Raw genomic sequence first — 21,899 nt, forward strand, 5'->3', positions numbered from 1 at the left:
CACACACACACACACACACACACACACACACACGAGGGAGGGCTGGGTTCTGGTTGGACTCCTGCCCCCTAAGAGTGGGGGGTACTTTCAGCGAGTTCCGGCTGTGTGCACCGAGATGCCTCATCCCCAAGAGAGCCTGTCTTCCAGTGCTCCAGCTGTCCTGTGTGGGTACGTGCATGATCGGAAGCACTGTGAAAACTTATCTCCGCTTTTTCTTTAAAAGGATGGAGAAGGGGGTGGGGGTGGCAGGATTTGACTTTTCTTTAGCATTAAAATTTATGTGTGTGTGTGTGTGTGTGTGTGTGTGTGTGGTATGACTACTGTTTTTAGGAAGCGGAAGAAGCTAGCAACATGTGAATTGTTCTGACAACACCCAGCTGGCATTTGGCCCGGGTGCGCAGTGCTGTAAATGCTGAGCTGGATGGAAATGATCTGCAGGCCAGTGTCGGAAGTTTGCAGGTGCGGACATTCTGTCCAACTTGCCTGGGCAGTGCTGTACAGTCCCATTGTGCTTCCTGATAAAAGGTCACCCCACCCTTCCATTCACGCAAAGATTGCCGCGAGACAGGGAGGCCATTCATTCCCCGGAATGAAGTAAACATGATTCCAAGAGACTAGACATAGGGCAGTGAGGAAATAATGTGTTGGGGATCTTTGTCTTCTTTGGGGCTGCCCAAAAGGCACCTTCCAGGGTACTCTTTGCCTTCTTTTTTTTTCTTTTGGTAATGGCTGTTCAGTTTGACTTCCCTTTATCTGAGGTGAAACGTGAGGAGCTTTTTAGGCCAGCTGGGAGGCCTTCGTGTCAAGAAGTGGGAGGAAAGACGGGCAACTGCGAGACGAGGGCCTCAGATGATTCCGGCAGCCCTGGCCCCTGGCTCCCTGCGGTTTCCATGACAGCCAACGATGCTACTGCACAGGGTTGTGCAGTAGAGCCCCATCTTTCTGTAGCTCCTTTCTTTTCTATCCTTTCCCCCGTTTCCTGCCCCCGACCCCACCACCCTGTTCCGGAAGATGTGAAATTCCTTCTAGAATTTGCAATATCATTTTGAGGCGGCTCTTTCGCTGGAAGGCACCCCCTTTGCAAGGGGGTGGCATGGAGGGCTTCCAAGCCCATGCTCAGTGGTTTGTGAGCTGTGCTCCGCGCCTGGGACCCCAGAGTCAGACCTTGAGAAAACATGCATCGCTGTTAAGCGGTCCCGTGGACAATAGAACGGAACACCGCCCAACCCTGCCACCTCCTCGCCACTGCTCCATTGCAGCCACTGTGGTGGCCACCGTGCCAACCCACCCCACGGAGGGTCTTCTTCCCCCGCTGCCACTTCCTCCTCAGGGTTTAGTCCCTCCTGTGACATGTCCCGAGGGAAGGCGATGACGTCTTGCCACCCTGACCTCTCAGTTGCGTCCTGCAGTCCTTCCTTCAGGTAGATTTGCTCATTCGGGCAGACCGTGGTATATTCCGTAAAGACGCGAGAGACAGTGCTGCAAGGGATAGTGGATATACTGTGGGATAGCAGAAGAAAACGCGGGTCGACCTGGGACCCTCTGCCATCTCACGATATTCCCAGACACAGAACTGCCAACGGCCCTTACTTTCCTTCAGCTGATTGGGCCACAGAGGCGGGTCTCGGGGGCTTTCTCACTGGGTGCTAACCAGGAGCCGTGGGCAGTGAAGCTTGGCTTTTGTTTCTCAACTTTTAAAGTTCTCATTTTCCCCAAGATCCTTGTCTTCTTATGGATTTTACTTATTTTGTTTGGTTGGTTTTCTCCTCCCTACTCCGCTTCTACGCGTCAAATCCACGTATAGTCTCTCAGCCTGTTTCTCCAATCCAGCCTCATCTCTTTACTTCAGACACCGGTCCCAGTCCTGTTCACTCCTTGCCAAGTGCCGTTCGTGTCTGCTCCCGCTCCATCCCCTTTCCCCACAGAGTGATTTTTAAAACTTGACCATCTCACCATGTCACTCTCCCCACCCCCCCACCCAGCCTCCCGGGGCCCTGCCTATCTCTCTCATCCCTGTGGTTCTGCATGAAGAAAGCCAGGTTGGTGTTGTGTTTGCTATTTTCCAGAGGCCACTAAGGCTCTGGCAGCACAACACGGTAGCAACAACAACAAAAGGGATCTTAAACTAAATCAGTACATGTAAGCTGCTGATCCAAGAAGCCTTGCTCAGATTGCTGTACCCTGTGACATGTTGATGAAACCGAGGTTTCCAGGGTCCCCCATTACCGCTCCCCATGTGAGGTCGCCTCCTAGAAGGGGTGGAGAGTTTATACTGCACCAACCACCCTCTTGCTGCCTCCTGCAACTAGAGCCAACCAGTTTGGCCGGTTCTGAGCTACAGCGGCCAGTCTGAACCACACAAGGGCAGAACTCCTGTCTCTCAAATAACTGCCGTTCTCTCTGGGTTGTTGCAAGATAGGTGAATAAATCACTGTGTGATTAGAGGTGTTAAAATAATGTTATGATTATTTTATTATCAAAATCACATTACAACATACTGGGGAAACAAAATTAGCCTCCATCCGTGCTGCATCCTGCGGGCTGGTATTGGCAGTTTCAACGATCAACTTTCCAGGCAGGGTCAAAGAGAACTTTCCACTTGTACCATGTGGATGACCCAAATTTATGCCCCTTGCTAAGACACTTTGCTCATGACTGCAGCTACCTTGGTGACCTTGGCAATGTCCCTGACCCCTCTGGGTTTTGATTTTTTGTTTTTCTCAACTATAAAATGATAAGACCCAATCACCTCTAAGGGTCTTTCCATTTCCAATAGTCTCTGCTTTAAAGACGTTCCTCTGGAGCATTGGGGCAAGGTGGTTTCTGAAGTGGAGCCTTCCTCTAGACAATGAGTGTTAATAAAATAAGAGTGACCTTTTAAGGAATCAAACCGGTTCATCAGTAACCAGCCATGAATAATATTGTTGTCATTCTCAGTAACTAGGTTCAGATAAAGTTACATTCCTGTGGGTAACTCTTTCCTTTATGTACTGCCCTCAATAAGCTGGGGGAGGGTAAGTGGGTTTTCAGCTCCCCAATCATTGGAGAATTTCCTTGGCACCCAGTCTAGAACTGTTGAAAAGAAATTTCACTATTAGTTTGGAGCCCAGAATATCCTTGAGGCGAGAGTTGAAAGTTGATATCCTATTCGGGGGCCTAGCTTTTTGAACCTCCCTAACTCTTTATACTGCAAAGCACTTAAGAGTTGAATTTGGGGGCCAGGAGAGGCTGAATTCAAATCCTGGTTTTGCCACTTCCGAGCTGTATACTTGGAATGTGTTATTTGGCTCTCCTGGACTCTGTGTCCCCTCTAAAATGGTCATGAAAATGGTACCTTCCTCAACAGTATTTTTCTATTGTGGTAAAAATATATATAACACAATATTTGCCAATGCAACACTTTTTACATGTGCCATTTGGTGACACTGGGTACCTGTCACATCTATCATGCTGTGCACCGTCCTGACTGCTGTTTTCCAAATTATCCCACCACCGTGAACAGATAGCCACTGGTGAAACTTTGGCCTCGCTGTATTTGGCTATTTCACTGAGGTGAGATCATCTGGTGTTTTCTGCTTTGTGATGGACAGATTTAAATCAGCATGATGTTTTCATGGATCATCCATGCTGAAACATGTATCGGGACTTGTTTCTCACTGTGGCTGAATAATATTTCATTGTATGTCTACACCACATTTTGTTTATCCATTCATCTGTTGACGGACACTTAGCTCGTGTCCACCTTTGGACTATTATGCCCTCATAGGGTTTGGAGATCACGCTGGTAAAGCAATCAGCATAAAATCGGGCAAAGGTCAGCGCTCAGGAAATGTTAGCTCTTGTGATTAGTGTTCATCACAATCAAGATACTCTTCGGTGCTCAGAGGAGAGTTGCTCCCCAGCTGGCTTATTGTAAGAGATAGCAAATGGCTTCCCAGGCCTCCGACTAGCTCTCTCTTTTGCCACCTGGGACAGAGTTGAGTTTGATTTGAAGAAAGTCATCCCCCTACCACAGAGGGGAGAGAAGTTGAGTGACTCACGATGGCACCCAAACATGGGCAAATCACATCTCAGGTGTTGGGGGCTCCCTGCTGCTATCTTGGGTTTGGGAGTTGAGATTTGGGAACAGTTTCTGATGTGTCCTTAAAGGTGTTCACAGACATAAAGGGATAATTTGACCTTGGATAGAATGCAGTCATCTTAAATGGGTATCCAGACTGGGGTCCTGTAAACAAAACCATATGTCCAGATTACATGTCAAATTCAAGTAGAGATACTTACCTACTTATTTCCATCATTTCTGTAAGTTGAAGTATCATTCACATACATTAAAGTTCATCCTTTTTTAGATGTACAGCTCTACACGAATGCTTGCAAATTGTGTAACTACCACCCCATTCAAGACAGAGAACATTTCTGTCACCCGCAGTGTTTTCTTGTGCACAGTCTCCTTCCACACCCAGTCCCTACCCACCCGTGGTCTCGTATTTTGGCTCTAGATTTATGCCTGCTGGCTTCTAGCCAGTCTGGACATGTCACCACCAGGAATCTCGACTAACTCAAGTTTCCATAGCTGCTGGAGGTGCTCTGGTGGCCCAGTAGCTAAGCTGCTAGCCCACAGATCAAGGGTTTGAACCCACCAACAACTCTGAAAAGATAGGATTGTGATTTCCGAGGCCGCAGTCTTTGTGACTGTAGAGACGTGAAATACCCTAAAGCAAAGGGAGAAGCTTCCGTTGGCTGGCCCAGCAGAGGCGCGCATTGGGCCCGTCACCAAGTTTGCTCCCGGGGCCTTGGGTCAGATTTTCTTTTTCTTAGGCTATTCCTAGGGCTTTATTGTGTGTCTGATGATGCAGCTCAAGAACTAGCCTTCTGCACACCCTCAGCCAAGAAGGGTGTTTATCAGGAGCCCAGTTGGGAGCATGCTGGGACAGACCTCCGGTGTTCTTTAGGGCCGTATCAGCGGAGGACCCCTAAGAACAGCGTGCCCTCATGGGACTTGACACTTCCCAATGTCTTGTGAAAAGCATGCTACTTGGAGGACCGACTTGGACATTATGAGGGACAACAATTTCTGGGACGGAAATTACAGGGAGAAGAATTCTTGGTCAGAACAAAAGGATGTAATTAGGAAGATATTTGAACTACTGCCATTATTTGTGCTCAGAGCTACCTTCGGTCTCTCTATTAAAGAAACGAGAACGGAGTTTTGGAATGTTGGCGTTCCAGTGTCTTTGATTTAAATCAAATTGCCCTAAGGCCTTAACTGCCTTAGTATGTAAGCTGTTGCTAGTTACCATCTCCTCTCGCTTCCCGTTCCCTCCTCCACATTCTTTGGTTCTATCTGTGCTCATCAATGGCTTCTTAGGCCAGGAAAGGTCTCGGAATCAGTTCTCATTTTTCTACGCTTTATTTTACTTGGGAGGCAGCAGAAGCAACCCTGAGAGAGGCACCGAGTTTGCTAAGTGCGTAACTGATGGTCTCAGACTGAAATGAGAGGGTCGAGTGGATGAAATAAGACTTTGGGAGTCTGCCTGCCACATGTAGCCTGTTTTCCCCTTTCTTAACTTTTATCCCTTCCAGGAAAATCTAAATAGCATCCAATTCCCTTTCCCTCGGTGTGTTGTCACTTTGTGAACTCTTGCCACATCCCTACACCCCCCTGCCCAGCCTCCTTTCATAATTAGGGAACCTGCAGATTCCCGCTGCGTTGTTTTGTTGTCGCTGTTTGGTACCCAGTGGTGGTTGTGAGGTGCCACTCACTCTCGTTGGTTTTAGCTGCCATGCAGTCAGCCCCGGATTCACGGCCACCCCTCGATCCACAGGACAAGCGCTCCAGAAGGGTTTCCTGCCTGTCCTATGTGTGGAAGCAGTTTGCCAAGCCTGGCCTTTCAGGGAGCCTTCAACCTGTGGATTCACAACTGATTACAAACTGCTTATGCCACCCAAGCTCCTCGGCTGCAGTTAAAATAAGTCCCACGGCCACCGACTTGATCCCAACTCAAAGCAACTATCTAGGACAGGGTAGCACTCTTCCATGGGGTTTCCAAGACCTCCGTCTTTCGGGGGACAGGCATCTTCAACTTTCTCTCACAGTGTAAACAGGGGCCCGTTGTATTCCTGTTCCGAGTACCTAACCTTCCGAAGATATTGGAATAGGATCCCCTTCCTGCCTAACCCAAACATGCTGGGGATGAGTGAGCCAATGCTAGGGAGAGAGTGCGCTGCACACAGTCTCCGCTGTGTGGCTTTGGGAAGGTGACTCTACTCTGTATCTGAGTTTCTTCACCTATCACCGAAGAAGGATGCTCCCCCGTCCGTCTTCGGGGTTGAAATGGCAAAAGCACCTGGAAAGACCCAGGAAACACTGAAGACGATGGCATCCATCAAGATGGGGGGAGAACTCTGGGAAAACATTGTTAGTGCTTTATCTTTTCATGTATTTCTTGGAGTTCATTTTCAGAGCTATTTCATCTAATCCACTATGATGTCAGTTTTGTTTTAAATTAGGGTAGCACACTAAGGGCATCAGACGAAGACCACGCTGAGACACACCCTCATGCACTTCTCAGGGTGGCCAGCATTGAAAATGAGCTCCACCACACAGCGCCCTGGAAGCGGCAGAGAAGCTGGGTCACTCATACATTGCCGGAGGGAATGCTAAATGGCACAGCTCCTCTGGGAAACTGTTTGGCAATTTCTTGTAAAACTAAACATGCAATTACCATCTGACCTAGCAATTGCATTCTTGGGCATTTGTCCCAGAGAGATGGAAACTCATGTTCATGCACAAAACCGTACACTGATGTTTACAGCAACTTTATTTACAACAGCCCAGATGCCCTTCAGTCAGGGACGAGTCCGTCCCTCCACACCCTGGGACACTCCTGAGCCGTAAAGAGCAGCAGATGAGCCTTTCGTTTGAGCACATGGATGCAGCCACTGTGTCAGTCCATCTGTGTAAGGGCTTCCTCTATGTGGCTGCCCTGATACTTTACTAAGCATGGTGTCCTTTTCCAGGTCTCTCCTAACCACACGTCTGATGAGCGTGAGATGAAGTCTTATCCTCCTTGCCTCTAAGGGGCATTCTGGCCGTACTTCCTCAAAGACAGATTTGTTTGTTCTTTTGGCAGTTCATGGTACCGCCAATACTCGTCGCCAGCACCATGATTCAAATGTATCGATTCTTCTTTGGTCTTCCAGATTCAGTGTCTAGTTTTTCATGCATGTGAGGTGATAGAAATACCCTGGCTTGGGACAGGCACACCTTCACGGTCAAAGTAACATCCTTGTTTTTCAACACTTTCAAGAGGTCGTGGGTGGCAGATTTACCTTGACCTTTAAATAAAGGCAAGAATTAACCAAATGGAGAATACATGAGTGGTTTTGAGGGGTTAGAACAAAGAGGGGGAGGGGGTGGGGCGGTGGCGGCCGGTGCAGCTGAGAGTGGTTGAAAAGAGTCCCCTGAGAGATGCTCGTAGTGACTGCGTTTTTCTTTATTTTGATTGTGGTCATGGATATATCAATCTGCACACACCGGTTTGTGTAGTGGCATACAACTCAATATACATGCAGACACACACGTACACAAAGGAGTTCAATTAAAGCTGAGGAAATAAGAACCAGGTGAGTGGATGATGTCAATGTCATTATCCTGACTGTGGTATTGTACTACAGTTTTGTAAAATGCTACCCTTGGAGGAAATACTATCAAGGGGACCTTGGATATCCGTACTTTTCTCACAAATGCATGCCAGTCTATAGTGAGCCAGATGGATCAGAATCCCTCCTCGCCAGCGTTTTTGGGAAATTGATGCCACTAACATTTATTAGCCTTGTGGAACTGACTCTATTCCATTGTTTTGACTTTATTTTTTGCCCAGTGGTCATGCTACCTGCAGAGTAGGAGGAGGCTTGGGATCAGGAACAGGGCACTTGACACAAAGGGGTGGATTTCGGTGGATCTGTTCCCTTATTACGATGTGATCCTGCCTCTCTGGACCACAAACCAGAAAATAGCAGAACAACCTCCTTCAGCGCCACGGTGAAGAACAGACAGGGGCCCGGCTCTGAGGACTGTCATCATGGCTCAGTAGCTGCATCTGGCCGCAGCCTGGGCCTGGGACTGGCTTGATTTTGGGGCTCTGCTAAGGTGGATGGGATGAGGCCTCCTGTAATCCCATGGCAGGAGTACTGGAAACAGCTCAGATGATCTCGGGAGACATCTGCCTGAAGCTAAGGCTTGTTCTTCAGCTTCAAGGCAGGTGGTAGGTGTTGGTGGGGAGCCTGACTTCTGTCTGATCGGATTGAGGGGTTGGGGGGGCAGTTGTTGATTTTTGTTTGTTGGTGTTTTAAGAAAGCGTGTGAAGTCAAGAGACCTTGGTGCATGGTGACTCTCTTTTCTTTGAAGTTGTAGGACAGTCTCATCTGGAAACCAGCATTGGGGATCAAGAGATTGTCACTAACCCACCAGACATTTGCCAGGTTGTAGAGGTGACCACTGAGAGCGATGAGCAGCCGGTCAGCATGAGCGAGCTCTACCCTCTGCAGATCTCCCCCGTGTCTTCCTACGCAGGTGAGCCGTGGGGAGAGAACTCTGAGCAGAGGGAGGAGGGAAAGTGCTCCTTCGTCTAGAAGACTCTCGAGCCTCCGTGCTTCCCCACACAGAGGGGATCCCTCCTCTGCCATAGGCATTACTCTTGGTGGGTTTATTCTCTCTTATTTTCTGTGCCATCCTCCTGTTGAGCACTTTGTACCCAGTTGCAAGACATGGTTACAGCATTTCTCTACTCGATCGCATCACACTAAGTGCATGCATCTGTGTGTGTGCCCACATGCATCTATATTCATATATGCATTCATACATGTATTATAAAGTGCATGATTCTAAGATAGAACAAGACCTCTCGCAGGATTCGTTTTCTGGGTTTAAACCTTAGGACCATCTTCTCTGGACAATTCAACCAATTGGCATAATACAGTTGGTTTGGGGAGTAGCATGCCCTGGGGTTTGAAACACTTGTGAGATGTGATTTTCTGGTTCAGAGCAAAAGAGCAGGAAGACAACCAAAGGCTCCAAGAAGAAACCAGTCTGCATGATGAGCAGTCCACTCGAACCAGACTCTTCTGCCCTGAGGCCGGCAAAACTCCATGCTTCCTGGCTAACACTACGGGTCATTCTGATCAGGGTCACAGCAGATCGATCCTGGTAGAGGAAGAGGAAATGTTTGATACAACTTAAATTATTTTTTTAAAACAAAGTCTAGGCCTACTGGACCAGGTGAGAGTAAAGGACTCCCTGTGTGTGTCAGGTTGAGTGGGCTAGAGAAACAAAGCCCGTGACACCGGCACGGAAAGAGAGCTATATCAAGAAATGGCTAGCTGAGAAGCAACCAAGCCCACACGGAAGATGCACACCAGCCCCTGTGATCATGAGGTGTGGAAGGTATCAGGTTTTCAGGCTTCAAAGAACAAAGAATCATATCATTGTGTGCCCACCTTCCCGATATGATTGCTGAAGACAAATGGGTGCATAAGCAAATGTGGTGGAGAAAGCTGATGGTGCCCAGCTATCAAAGGATAAAGCATCTGGGGTCTTAAAGGCTTGAAGATAAAAAAGCGGCCATCTAGCATAGAAGCATCAAAGCTCACATAGAAGAAGCACACCAGCCTGTGTGATCACGAGGTGAGTGATCACGAGGTGTCGAAGGGATCAGGTATCAGGCATCAAGGAACAAAAATCACATCATTGTGAATGAGGGGGAATGCAGAGTGGGGACCCAAAGATCATTTGTGGGCAACTGGACATCCCCTTACAGAAGGGTCAAGGGGAAGAGACGAGCAGGTCAGGGTGCAGTGTATCACCAATGAAACATACAACTTTCCTCTAGTTCTTAAATGCTTCCTCCCCCCAACTATCATGATCCCAATTCTACCTTACATATCCGGCTGGACCGGAAGAAGTACACTGGTACAGATGGGAACTGGAAACATAGGGACTCCAGGACAGATGAACCCCTCAGGACCAGTGGTGAGAGTGGTGATACTGGGAGGGTGGAGGGAAGGTGGGGTAGAAAGGGGGAACCGATTACAAGGATCTACATATAAGCTCCTCCCTGGTGGATGGACAACAGAAAAGTGGGTGAAGGGAGACATCGAACAGTGTAAGTTATGACAAAATAATAATGACTTGTGAATTGTCAAGGGTCCATGAGGGAGGGGCGAACGGGGAGGGAGGGGAAAATGAACTGATGCCAAGGGCTCAAGTAGAAAGCAAATGTTTTGAGAATGATGATGGCAACAAATAGACAAATGTGCTTGACACAATGGATGGATGGATTGTGATAAGTGTTTTATGAGCCCCCAATAAAATGATTAATTAAAAAGGAAAGAAATGGCATCCACCATTGTAGGAATAGGTAAATCCAGTCTGGTACAAGTCAGGCTTCTCCTACTTTGAGGAAGTAGGAGACAGAGCAGGGCCAGCAAGGGAGGAGGGGTGGGGCACAGATTGGCAGATGCAGGGGCAACGTGAAGGTTGGCTAAATGAGTCCACCGTTGGTAGTCCACTGACAGTTCTTGGGATGGGCAGCCTGTGCAACAGGAGGTCGAGGAGCCAGACGGGAGCTGCAGCCCCAGCAGAAGGCAGAGGGACAAAAAGAATTCAGCTCTGATCCGTCTCATCGCAAAGTCCACACCCAACTTGATAGGTTGGGCTTTGGCCCTACTCTAACCCTGGAGTGTCCACTTGACATAATCCCTAACCAGCACCCTGAGACCCTGATTGAGATTCAACCTGGAAATCGTAGCATCAAATCATTCCCAGTTTCCCTAAAACTGGAAGTGAAACATCCAGAAGGGAATTAAGAGGGTGCCAACTCCTTATGGAAAAGTTACTCCGTGTCCCTGAGCAATTTGTGAAGTAATCGTTAAATGGGAAACTTAATTTGTTGTGTCAACTGTCACCCAAAACACACGATCATACTAACTTTCAAAGAAAGGAAGGAAACCCCGCAGAGCCCTGTTCTATTCTGACAAGCCCGGGGTCGCCGGCCAAGGCCCAGTCGGCTGTAGCACCGCTCGGGGATTCTTCCCCAATGGAGGGTCATCGGTGAGTGGCCTGCCTCTCTGGGTGGCATCGAGTCAGTGCTAGCATTGGATTGACTCAAATGATTGGTTCTTTGTGAATTACCAGCCACTCAACTAACCTGCAGGACCCCTGGTGGCACAGGGGTTAGACCCTTCGGCGGCTAACCACAAAGTTGGTGGTTCAAACCCACCTGCTGCTCCTCGGGAGAGCGCTGAGGCAGTCTGTTTCCATAAAGATCTACAGCTTTGGAAATCCTGGGAAACTTTCTTTTGTGTGAGGAATGGCAAAGGAAAAATGAGGTCAACCCTTGGCTACAAGATGCCTAGAATCTGCCCAACAGAATAAGCTCGTTGCCATTTCTGTGTTCATCAACTGTATTTTGAACCTGTTTGTGAGCCAGGCCCTTTGCCAGCCTCCAGCAAAAACTGCGGGTAGTTGCCTGTCTCTCCTGGCCTGGAAACGCTGGGGCTAAATGCTTGGTACTGATGGACTTGTTTAATCCTCCTGCGAGTTACCCTGTCCGTGCGGACACCATCACAATCCACTCTTCATAGCGGAGGACTCCCAGATAGAGAGTGTGTGAAGGGCTAGGGACTGGCAGTACTGCTCAACCCTGTGTATCACGGCTGCCCAGGCCTCCTCTAGAGCCCCCCACTGTTGCACTGCCCTGGAGAGCAGCACCAGGCTTGGCCGCTCCGAACATGTCCTCACACCGGCTCTCCGGTGGGTTTTCCCAGGAACCCATCAAACGAGAGGGAATGCTTATGTTGTAATTAGACAATGAAGATAGTGGAAGCTTGCCACGAAGCAAGCTTTCCTTGTTTATGTGGCTACAGCCGAACATTCGTGATCCTTCCTTCTAGATCATGCTTTGCTAGGCATTATCACACCCCGTGCATTCTTTTTAAAGCTTGGGGCTTAAAAAAAATCGTTCCTGTTTATTATCTGTTGAGTCAGATTTTTCTGTGGGCTTGGGGATTTGGGCAGGACTTCTTCAAACTGCCCTGGCAGTGGAGGCATTTGCTTGAGCAAAAGCCGCGAGCACAACTGATCCACGTTGAGAGAAATGAACATTTCCGTGCCCTTCTGGAGCCATTTGCAGGGATTTGAAAGGACGGGTCTTGAGTCCCAGGATGGCAGGTAGTGAGTGAGAGGGCCGCTGCTTCTTTTTTTTTGAACTCGGCTTTTCAGGCCGCCCTGGAGTTCTTTTGGTTGCTTTTGTTGCCTGGATTTTCCAGAGCTGTGGGCAAAGGAGGCTTTTTGGATGGAGCCAACGTTTCCCCCTTGTTCTGTTATTCTAGAGTTTACAAACAAGACGTCTATCTGCTACTGACAAGGCTTTGATTTAGTTCAGGATGGTTCAGTCTCCTGCAGAGAATTGATCCTTCCAGTCCAGATAGACTGACTCTATGGTTTAACAAGATCCCCAAGTGGTTCTTGTCGATCCCTGGGTGATTCAGATGTCTACCGAGGGATCTTGATGTCTCTTGATGGACTTGTTTAATCCTCCTGCGAGTTACCCTGTACGTGCGGACACCGTCACAATCCACTCTTCATACACTGCAGCTCCTGAGTCAGTCCATGTGGGTGTCAAGGCAAATTCTTTGCAGGAGGTTGGGCCCACTGGAAGTCACCAGATTCCCGCAGGGTTACTAACTGTGGCTAAAGTATTTTAGTCTGTGGTTTTTGAGTTTGGTCTTAGTTATCTTGTGCTGCTAAGATAAAAATACCATAAACTGGTAACTTTAGCAAACAGAAATTTATTCGCTCCGTGCTTAGGAGGCTGGAAGTCAAAATGACAGGTGCCAGCTCTGATGTTGTTATTAAGTGCCATTGAGTCAATTCCAACTTCAGACCCTTTGTGCACCAGAAGGAAACATTGCCTGCTCCTGTGCCCTCCTCGCGATCCTTGTCATGTTTGAGCCCATTGTTGTAGCTACTGTGTCAACCCCTTTCATTGAGGGTCTTCCTTTCGGCTCTACCAAGCAAAATGGCCTGCTCTGGGAACTGGCCTCTACTGATAACATGTTCAAAGTATGTAAAGTTTCACCATCTTCCCTTTCTCTTCTTCTTTTTTTGAATTATTGGCATACACTGAGCACACAATACAATTTAATCATTCGATCATATTAAGATTTGTGCAATTATAAACATAATCAATTTCAGGATGCTTTCTTCTCACACTCGTTTTTATTAGCTCCCGATTTCCCCCAATCCTTCCGTGCCATGCCCCTATCCAGTTACTCTCTCCGTAGATCTGGATTTCCAGAATAGATCCCTCTCCTGGATTTCATATACAGAAAATCCTACAAAACAAAGCACAATCATGCAAATCATGCAAAGCAAGGGAATCAACAAACCCAACAACAATGACTAACAACGAAAACACTCAAAGGGCGTCCAAAAGGAGATCAAGTGATCAGCTATTACATTTCATCCTAACTACATCTGCCATAATCGACTTTACAGTGCTCCCTGTCTGATGGCATAGCTACTCACCTCCCTCAACCGTGGTCACTGGAGACTCGATTCACATGGCGACCCTGCCAATGGATTTTGGGCTTCCACGGTCATCCGTAGCCTTCTGCAAACTGAACTTTCACAGTTTAAGCATTCCCCTTTTGGGACCTGGGTTTATTATTTACAATCCTTGGATCGCACAGTCTGGTGTGCTTCCTCCATGTGGACTTAGTTAATGCTTCTCTTCGCTGGCTACTTGTTTTAAGACCAGCCTTTAAATCCCCAGATGCTATTCTTTCTGAGAGCTGTGCACCATCTCGTCTCCCCTTCTAGGGAGGGTTGTAGTTGTTCTTCTTCCAAGATAGATCTGTGTGTTCCCCTGGCAGTCTGTGGGATTTTCGGTATTCTTCGTTAACACCATAATTATAGAGCATCCATTCTTTTTGGTCTTCTTCTTCATTGTCCAGCTTTCACATGCATATGACATGACTGAACACATCACGGCAGGGGTCAGGTGCACCATAATCTTCAAAGTGACATCTTTGCTTTTTAACACTGGGATGGCTCCTCTGCGTCCTTGGCTTTGAGCAGCCCCATTCCACATCTACCCTCTGAGCCCTGGTACACCCGTTTCCCTGCCCCCTGCGCATGGCATGCTCATCATCCTGGCACACACTGATGGCAGCCCCACCATCCGGGAGACCATGGCCCCACCTTTTGAAATGGAAATACAGTTTCCATGCTCCTTCCAACAGTTTTGATCTCCAAGGCGCTCCAGGGATGGTTCTGTATTTTTTTTCCCTTGCAGAACAAAAGATATAATTCCTTTGGCCTGTTCCTACCTGTAGAATTCCAAGAGACAAACAGCATTCTCTCTCATTCTTTTTTTGTCTTCTTCAGTCTCCGCCGTTAGGTTTCCTACTTGGGAAGTCCATCCTTCCCAAGCGTCATCTTCTGAACAAAAGATTGCATAGCCATTCCATGGGAGAAAATTCAAGGACATGTGTCCTTCGTTTGTGCAATAACATTGTCCAAGTCTGATCACCAAGCTCTGGTTTTCATCTGTGCAATCCGTCTCCCCTCGGCGGCAGGAAGACACCAGGCGATCCCGTGAAGAGCTTGCTTCGAAATCTCCTCCCCGAACACGTTAACTTAACTCAGACCTTTTTTGTTCTCCACGAATGCATAAAAGCATCACTCTTCCTTCATTGTCCAAGCACATCGTCATCGTTTTCTTTTCAAGCAGAAATGCATGTAGTGACCACCTTTCTAGCAATGCTCTGTTCCTGGGTCACACATAATCCCAAAGACAACAGAGACTTCCTCTGTGGCTCTTCCCGCTGCTTTCTGATCATCTCCAGAAGTGCGTTCACATCCGTAATCCTAACAGCAGCCTCTTCAAGTCTCTCTCTAGGCCCTTTCAACCTCTTTTCACCCCTGCCCCTTACTCAGTTCCAAAACCATTTCCACACTGTAGGAATCTGTTGGAGCCTCGCCTCGCTGCAATACCAAATAATTCTCGATGATCTAGTGCTGCTATAACAGAAATACCATTAGTGGGTGACTTCAACAAACAGAAATGTATTTTCTCACAGTTTAGGAGACTAGTCATCTGATTCAGAGTGCTGCCTCGAGGTGAAAGGTTTCTCTCTGGAAGAATGTCCTTGTGTCTCGGAGTTTCTGCCTCTGGGAAATCTTCATGTGGGGATGGCTTGTTTAATCTGGGCTTCTAGCTTGCTATGTGTAATCTCTTTTAGATCTCAGAAGGGATTGGCTAGAGACAGGGCCTTCGCTATCCCTGCCTCTGTAGCATAGCACAGCTTGTTTCCAAATAGGAATAGAAGTGAGGATGGGCCAGGTATGTTTTAAGAGGGATACAATTCAATCCACACCCAAGCCAATCTCAACTGCTATCAAGCTGATTGTGACTCATGGTGACCCCATAGGACAGAGTAGGAAGATTCCGGTGGATTTCCGAGGCCGTCAATCTGTACAGGAACAGACAGCCTCCTCTTTCTTCCATGGAGCGTCCGATGCAGTGGTCCTCAACCTTCCGAAAGCCGCGGGCCTTTCATACAGCCCTCATGTGGTGGGGACCGCCCCCCAGCCATAACATTATTTTCATTGCTACTTCATTCCTGTCATTTTCTACTGTTATGAATCGGGCGACCCCTGTGAAAGGGTCATTTGACCTGCAAAGAGGTCGCGACCCACAGGTTGAGAACCGCCGCCGTATGAGTTCGAACTGCAGACTGTGGGGCCATCATGCCTCCAGGGAACAGTAATCTTTCACATTCTGATAGGAAAGGCAACTCCCTCATTGTAGTCACCTTTCTTACTTTACATTCCCAAGCCACAGTCTGTTCTCCAGCTTTTCATGGGAGGGTTACTCAGTGGGACTGCAGCCCCCTCTCACCACCCTCAATTATGTGCATCGGAAACTGGTCTTTGGGAGTTGAGGCTGTGTTTCCCTGCTTAACCCAGAAATATAATCCTAGTCAGATTTCAAAATCACATTCAGTTTTGCAAGCCTGTCTTCTTCTCTGTGTCCTAAATATTATGGTGAGAAATAAAAGAGGCCATTTCTTTGAGTGGAAGTACTTGGGTATTTTGAGACAACAGTGTTCTAGTTGGACTCCTAAAATTTCTGTGCTGGGGCAGAACTGTCCACAACTCACCCCAAGGAAGCTCTTAGAAAACAACAACTACGCCAACAAATGAATTGCCAATGGACTACCTTCTGGCTCTTGATGACCCCACATGTGTCCGAGTAGAACAGTGCGTATCGGGTGGGTTTCCAATGAGTGTAGGTTTGCAGAAGTAGCTCACCACGCCTGCCTTCTGAGGTGACTCGGGGTGGGCTGGGCCCACCAGCCTTTTGGTGAGCAGGGAGCACATAATAGTTAGCAGCACTCTGAGACTTCCTCGGGTAGCTCTGGAGGATACTCATTCGTTTTCTTTAAAGTAATTCATATTATTTTATTTATTTATTTAAAGGTCTCTAGTCAGCTGGTCTCTTGCCTGCTCTACGACAGTAGAATTGGATTAGATTTTTGGAGGCTTGGTGAAAAAAATCATAATAGAATTTCCTTTGGGGGAGGTGGGAGGGAATGGGGAATAAGTGGAGAGGAAAGTGTAATATGACAGGGGAATAGCTCATGACAGAATGGAATATTCCTGTTGACTAACAAGGTCAGTCAAGCTGGTAGGCCCTTATGGAAGCCACATTAGGTTGGCATGGTTTGGGGTGGGGCAATGATAGTTTTGCCTTCGATCAAAAGCACTGTGATTTGACCTTTCTGAAATCAAGGGAAATAATCCAGGAGAAGGTAGCAGGAAGGAAATCCTTGTCAATCTTATTACCAAAGCTGCCGACCAAGGTCTTTCCAAAAAAATGTTCCTGGGGCGGTAGAAGGCAAAACAAGTTGAACATACAAAGATTATCTCCCTCCAGGTACTCTGCTCCCGAGATGGGTCAGCACGCTGTATTCTCCAGGGCATTTCCCAGCTGGTTTGATTTTGATCACGGCCACCCTGTGAATGTCAGAATGTGCTCCAGAGGGGTTTGCACCGGCTTAGCTTGGGGATGAGTCACTATCGGGCCTTTCTTCCAAGTCAGCCTGGATGGACTGGGACCCCTGATTTTCTGATTAGCCGCTGAGTGTGCTGTGTGTCCACCCAGGGGCTCTGTGTGTTCTCAGAGAAGCATCCCAAAGTTGACTGATGTGATGTGCAAGCCTAGAGACCATCATCCTGGAAGTGCCAGCGAAGCCGCTCCAGATTTGTTATTCTGCTGCATTCAACGTTTGTGCAGCAAAAATCCAAACGAATCCAAGTCGAAATCCTTGGTGATTGAAAGTGAAGTACTGTCTCATGTTGATATTTCAGCAGGAACCAGTTCAGCAAGAGTCCCTGGTGGCTTAGTAGCTTAGGTGTTGGACTGCTCACCAAGAGGTCAGCAGTTCCAAACCACCCACTGGGAGAAAGATGAAGCTCTCTACTACCATAAGGAGTTAAAAAAAAAAATGAGTTACAGTCTCAGAAACCACAGTACAGTTCTTCCTATGTTGAAGGATCACTATGGGTCAGAACTGACTTGATACCAGTGAGTTTGGTGGTTGTCATTTGATCCAGAAGCAGGCACTGAACATACTTGTTCTATATTCAAAACAGGATGCTTAACATCGGCAATGGCGGAGTCATGCTGCAAACGCAGAGGAAAAATGACTTGACAGTTCAGGGGTGGTGAGGCGGGGGTGGGGGGATAGGGGGGGCACTAGGGTTGGTGTTACCCCCACCCCCATGATCTACCTCCCATATCACACGAGACAGAATCCTTAATGAGATTTGTTATCCATTTTAATCATAGAATAATAGGTGATACACGTGCACATTTCTTAAATGTAATATTTTGTAGATTAGAGGAATACTAACAACAACATTGCCTTGTGAAAATCTTTCTACATTGCTAATGACAATATTATTTGTAACTCTGGGGCAGGCAGCCTCTTTTGATTTTTTTCCTTCCTTTATTCATTTTCAACACGTTATTGATATAGGTTCATGAATACTACTTGCCACAATATTGTCATTAAAGGCATCAGAACACTGGACAAAATCAGCCCTTATAAAAAACACCAGCAATGGGGAAAACAACAGCATATGCTTGTAGCCATGAGCACATGATTACAAGTATCACTGTAATTGGGTTATAAGAACAGCTCCAACCGGAGCACATTAGAAGGTTCCAAAAGTAAATTAACAGAGTTTTAGCCTTGTAGATCTATTGGCTTATTATGTCACTACAGGGATATTTCATTAAAAGACTACCTTTCTGCTGACACTCTGCACTAAAGTGTAATAGCCTGGTCATTTTGGCGTCCCCTTCTCTGACAGTGCCTCCCCACTCACCTCCCTGAGAACCCGGTTGTTCTGGAAGGAAGGGTCTGGGACTCTCAAGTGGGAGCTTGGAGCCTCTCTTACTCTTTGGCGGGAGGCACTCAAGGACAGTTGTTTAAACACGAAAAATTAGACACCTTGTTATGTTAGTATGCAGAGTCTAGTTCAGAAGTAGCAGTCCCTAGGTGTACATGGTTAAGTGCTTGACTACTAATCACAAGGGTGGTGGTTCCAATCCACTCCGAGGCTCTGAACCCATCAGGCATGGAAAACCCCATGGCGCAGAGCTTTGCTCTGACAGGCATGGGGACCTCAGGACTTGAACTCCGCTCAGTGACCACTGTTCTTTTGGGTGTTTGGTTGAGTTCAGAAGTAGTTGATTTTTAACTTTGAAACTATGCTCTTCAGCTATCATTAGTATCAGCTTAAAGCATAAGTTCAAAGGATCTGAAATGCTGTTTGAGTTGAAAACCAGGTTTCTAAAGGAAATGAATGTTGGGGTCGAATGCATGGTCAGTGTCTTCCCAAGGATTCTAACTAAAGGTCTGACTTCTGACTCCTCCAAGCCACTGCCACCCAGACTGGTGGAGCCTCAGAACCCTGCTCTTCACTGCTTTTCACCCCCACCCCTCACCCCAGTGTCTGTGGCATCTGTGTGCTTTTGTTTGAAGGGCCTGAGGAACAGGATGATGGCATTTATGCAGGGCCATTACGGGGGAAGGGGCCCAGCCATATATGGAAGGAAGAGAAATCTTGGCTTTGGGAGAGAAATCTTGGCTTTGGAGCACAAAGAACGCTAAGCATAAAAATAGAAAGAGGATCTTGAAATTTCATCAGTGCCCCCCGAGCAGTGGCAGGAGCGCTTCTGGCAGCCGAGTTCCTGCATCCAGCACAGGAGGCCCTGGGAGCTGAAGGGCACATTTGTTTTCCGCCCTCTCTGCTGACTCCGTCTGGCACATCGGCCGGTGTCACCACATCTCTGTTCCTCATTTTGCTCCTCGGAAGGGGTGTTGTTGACTCCTGTCTTCTGGGGGACACTGAGCTCGGGGGAGGCTGAGGGTAGGGAGGAGAATGTTCCTTTTGCTGCTTTTCGTTTTCGTGGTGTGGTGTCATCTCTCGTGCTGCTTGTGGTCTGTGAGCCTCGGTAGCGACATTTCCAGCGGTGGTGGCCGCACCTTCCCTGGCGTGTGCCGTCCTCCACCAGGATGGTTTGGGGAAGTAGGCACTCAGACGCAAGGAGCTTAGAAGCCTGCCTTCTCCTTGCTCGTGGTCAGCCTTCAGCGTGGTGTGGGAGACTACTGGAGAACCGTGATTGAGCAATGTGCTAAATGGCTCTGGGTGTCTTGTGACCATCCCTCCCCCCTTTGTTTAAGGGCTGAACCCTTTGGCTTTGAATGTAGACCCATCTGTGGCCGATGTTCCATGCAGCAGGTAGGGTTCTGTTTGGTTTGTGAGCCTTGATGTCCCAGCTCTGCCCCCAGCAAGGTGTGAGCCTGGAGGCCAGTCCCTCGGTGGGGACGGGAAGGAGCATGGGCGTGAAGGGGCTCCTCTGCCGGTGGGGACCCTGTGGGGATCATGAGGGCTGAACAAGACCTATCAAGTCGAGCCACTAGACGGAAGCCTGGTGGTACTGTGGGATAAGCATTGGGCTGCAAGGTTGCTGGTTCAAACCCGCCAGCCCCTCTGTAGGAGAAAGATGAGGCTGTCTCCTCCGGGAGAGATTTACAGTCTGGGAGACCCTCCTTGGGCCTCTCTGCACCCTAATTGACTTGACGACAGCGAGCTAGTGATTTAGAAGTGTGGTCAGTCCCAGGAGCAAACATCCTGGCAGGTTAGGCTGGTCATGCACATAATCTTCCCGGGGACAGTCACTTACATCTTGACATCACTTTTCCTAATTAGTTTTACATCCCCACCTTCTGTTTCCTGTGAATGGGCCCCGTTTTTCTGTTTGCCCGGAGTGGTTAAAGTCCCCTCTCTGTTTCTCTGCTGTTACGTATCTATCAGTGTCAACAAAACACAGTGGAAACATAAAGAAACATCTTATGCTAAAAACCAACATGGAGCCTGACTGTGGACAAGAACCTAGCTCTTTCCTCCTAATCGGCCATCACAGTTATTAGTTATAGGTGCTCTTACCTCTGGGAATCCAATAGAAAAGCAAACACCTGGAAATGAGGACCATGGGGTCCCCTTAGAATGTGTCGAGCACCGTAACCCGTGTGGAACATGTCACTGCCAACCTCAGACGGAAGTCCTGAAGGGCATAGCGAGGTCTGGAAAGAGATTCGATGACTGTTGACTCTGAGTTGGGATATAATGATTGGCCTGAACTGCGAGAAAGGACCAGGCAGCATGGGGTGTAGGGGATAGAGCAACGGTGAGGGGATGGGCCTGAGGTGGAGTCAGGCATGAGCAGAGGGCATGGGGAGCAGAAAACCCAGTGGCACTATGAGAACACCCCGCATTGGAAAGTGGTGTAAATTTAGTCTGGCCTTCAAAGATAAAGGCAGCCCTCAGCTCTTAAGGGGCCCCTGGGTGGTATAAATGGCCAGTGCTGGATGACGAGCCCAAAAGTTAGCGGTTCAAAGCTACCCAGTGGTGCCCCCGGCAGATAGGCCTGATCAGCTTCTGAAAAGCCACAGCCTTTAAGACCCTCATGGAACAGTTCTCCTCTGTAGACACGGGGCCACCCTGTGTTGGAATCCATTCAAGGTCAACGGGCAACAAGGACACTTCTAAAACCAGCTTTCTCTAAAGGACCAACATTACAGAAACGAAATCCATCGCCCCCCAACCTCTTCTGACTCAGTGAGCCTCTGTGCAGTTCCCAAGGCTATACATCTTTACGGAAGGAGACAGCCTCATCTTTATAGCAAGGAAGGAGCAGCTGGTGCTTTTGAACCGCTGACCTTGTGGTTAGGAGTACAATGCTGCCTCGAGCTTCCCACAAATACGATAAGTATGTTTATCAACTGAGCCTCAAAAGGGTGTGGGTGGTAGAAATGATGACCCTGTGTGTTTCTCTCTCTGTGCAGAAAGTGAGACTACGAACAGTGTGCCCAGCGACGAGGAGAGCAATGAGGTGAGCATGCCTCCGTGGCGGGGTGGGGAGGGGGGCACTCCTGGTGAGGGCACTCCCGGGAGCCCTGTGAGCTCCTTGCCCATTTGGCTCAGCGTTTCTGGTGTCCGTTGTGAGTTTGGGGTTTGGTGTGTTGAGTGGTGAAATGACCCCGTGGGGGCTGCTCGGGAGTGAGGGGGGGGGGAGAACATGTTATCCTTAGAAAGAGGCTGCGAGGGCAGGAAAAGGGAATGGATTTGTTGCCTCTATAAATACCCTCCTGCACAAGCAGACATAGAATGTCCACAGTGGCCGGAAGTAACCAGCAGGAAGAGCTAAGCAAGAAGAACCTCCTCAGATACCTGGAGACCCGGCCTCCTTGTTCTGCAC

At 48.2% G+C, this 21,899-nt stretch overlaps 1 protein-coding gene across 2 annotated transcripts in view; it reads left to right on the forward strand.

Annotated features, from left to right (window-relative positions):
- Positions 1–21,899, forward strand: part of IRF2 (interferon regulatory factor 2) — a 117,155-nt gene that overhangs the window by 92,977 nt on the left and 2,279 nt on the right. For both annotated transcript variants that reach the window (XM_045286747.1, XM_004696140.2), the window contains exons 7-8: positions 8,411–8,575; positions 21,487–21,533. In XM_045286747.1, coding sequence (XP_045142682.1) covers positions 8,411–8,575; positions 21,487–21,533 — 212 coding nt within the window. The remainder of the gene's footprint in view (positions 1–8,410; positions 8,576–21,486; positions 21,534–21,899) is intronic.

The sequence above is a fragment of the Echinops telfairi genome, unplaced genomic scaffold (assembly GCF_000313985.2).
Source record: "Echinops telfairi isolate 266 unplaced genomic scaffold, ASM31398v2 ScPeMD7_9;HRSCAF=40, whole genome shotgun sequence".
Lineage (NCBI taxonomy): Eukaryota > Metazoa > Chordata > Mammalia > Afrosoricida > Tenrecidae > Echinops > Echinops telfairi.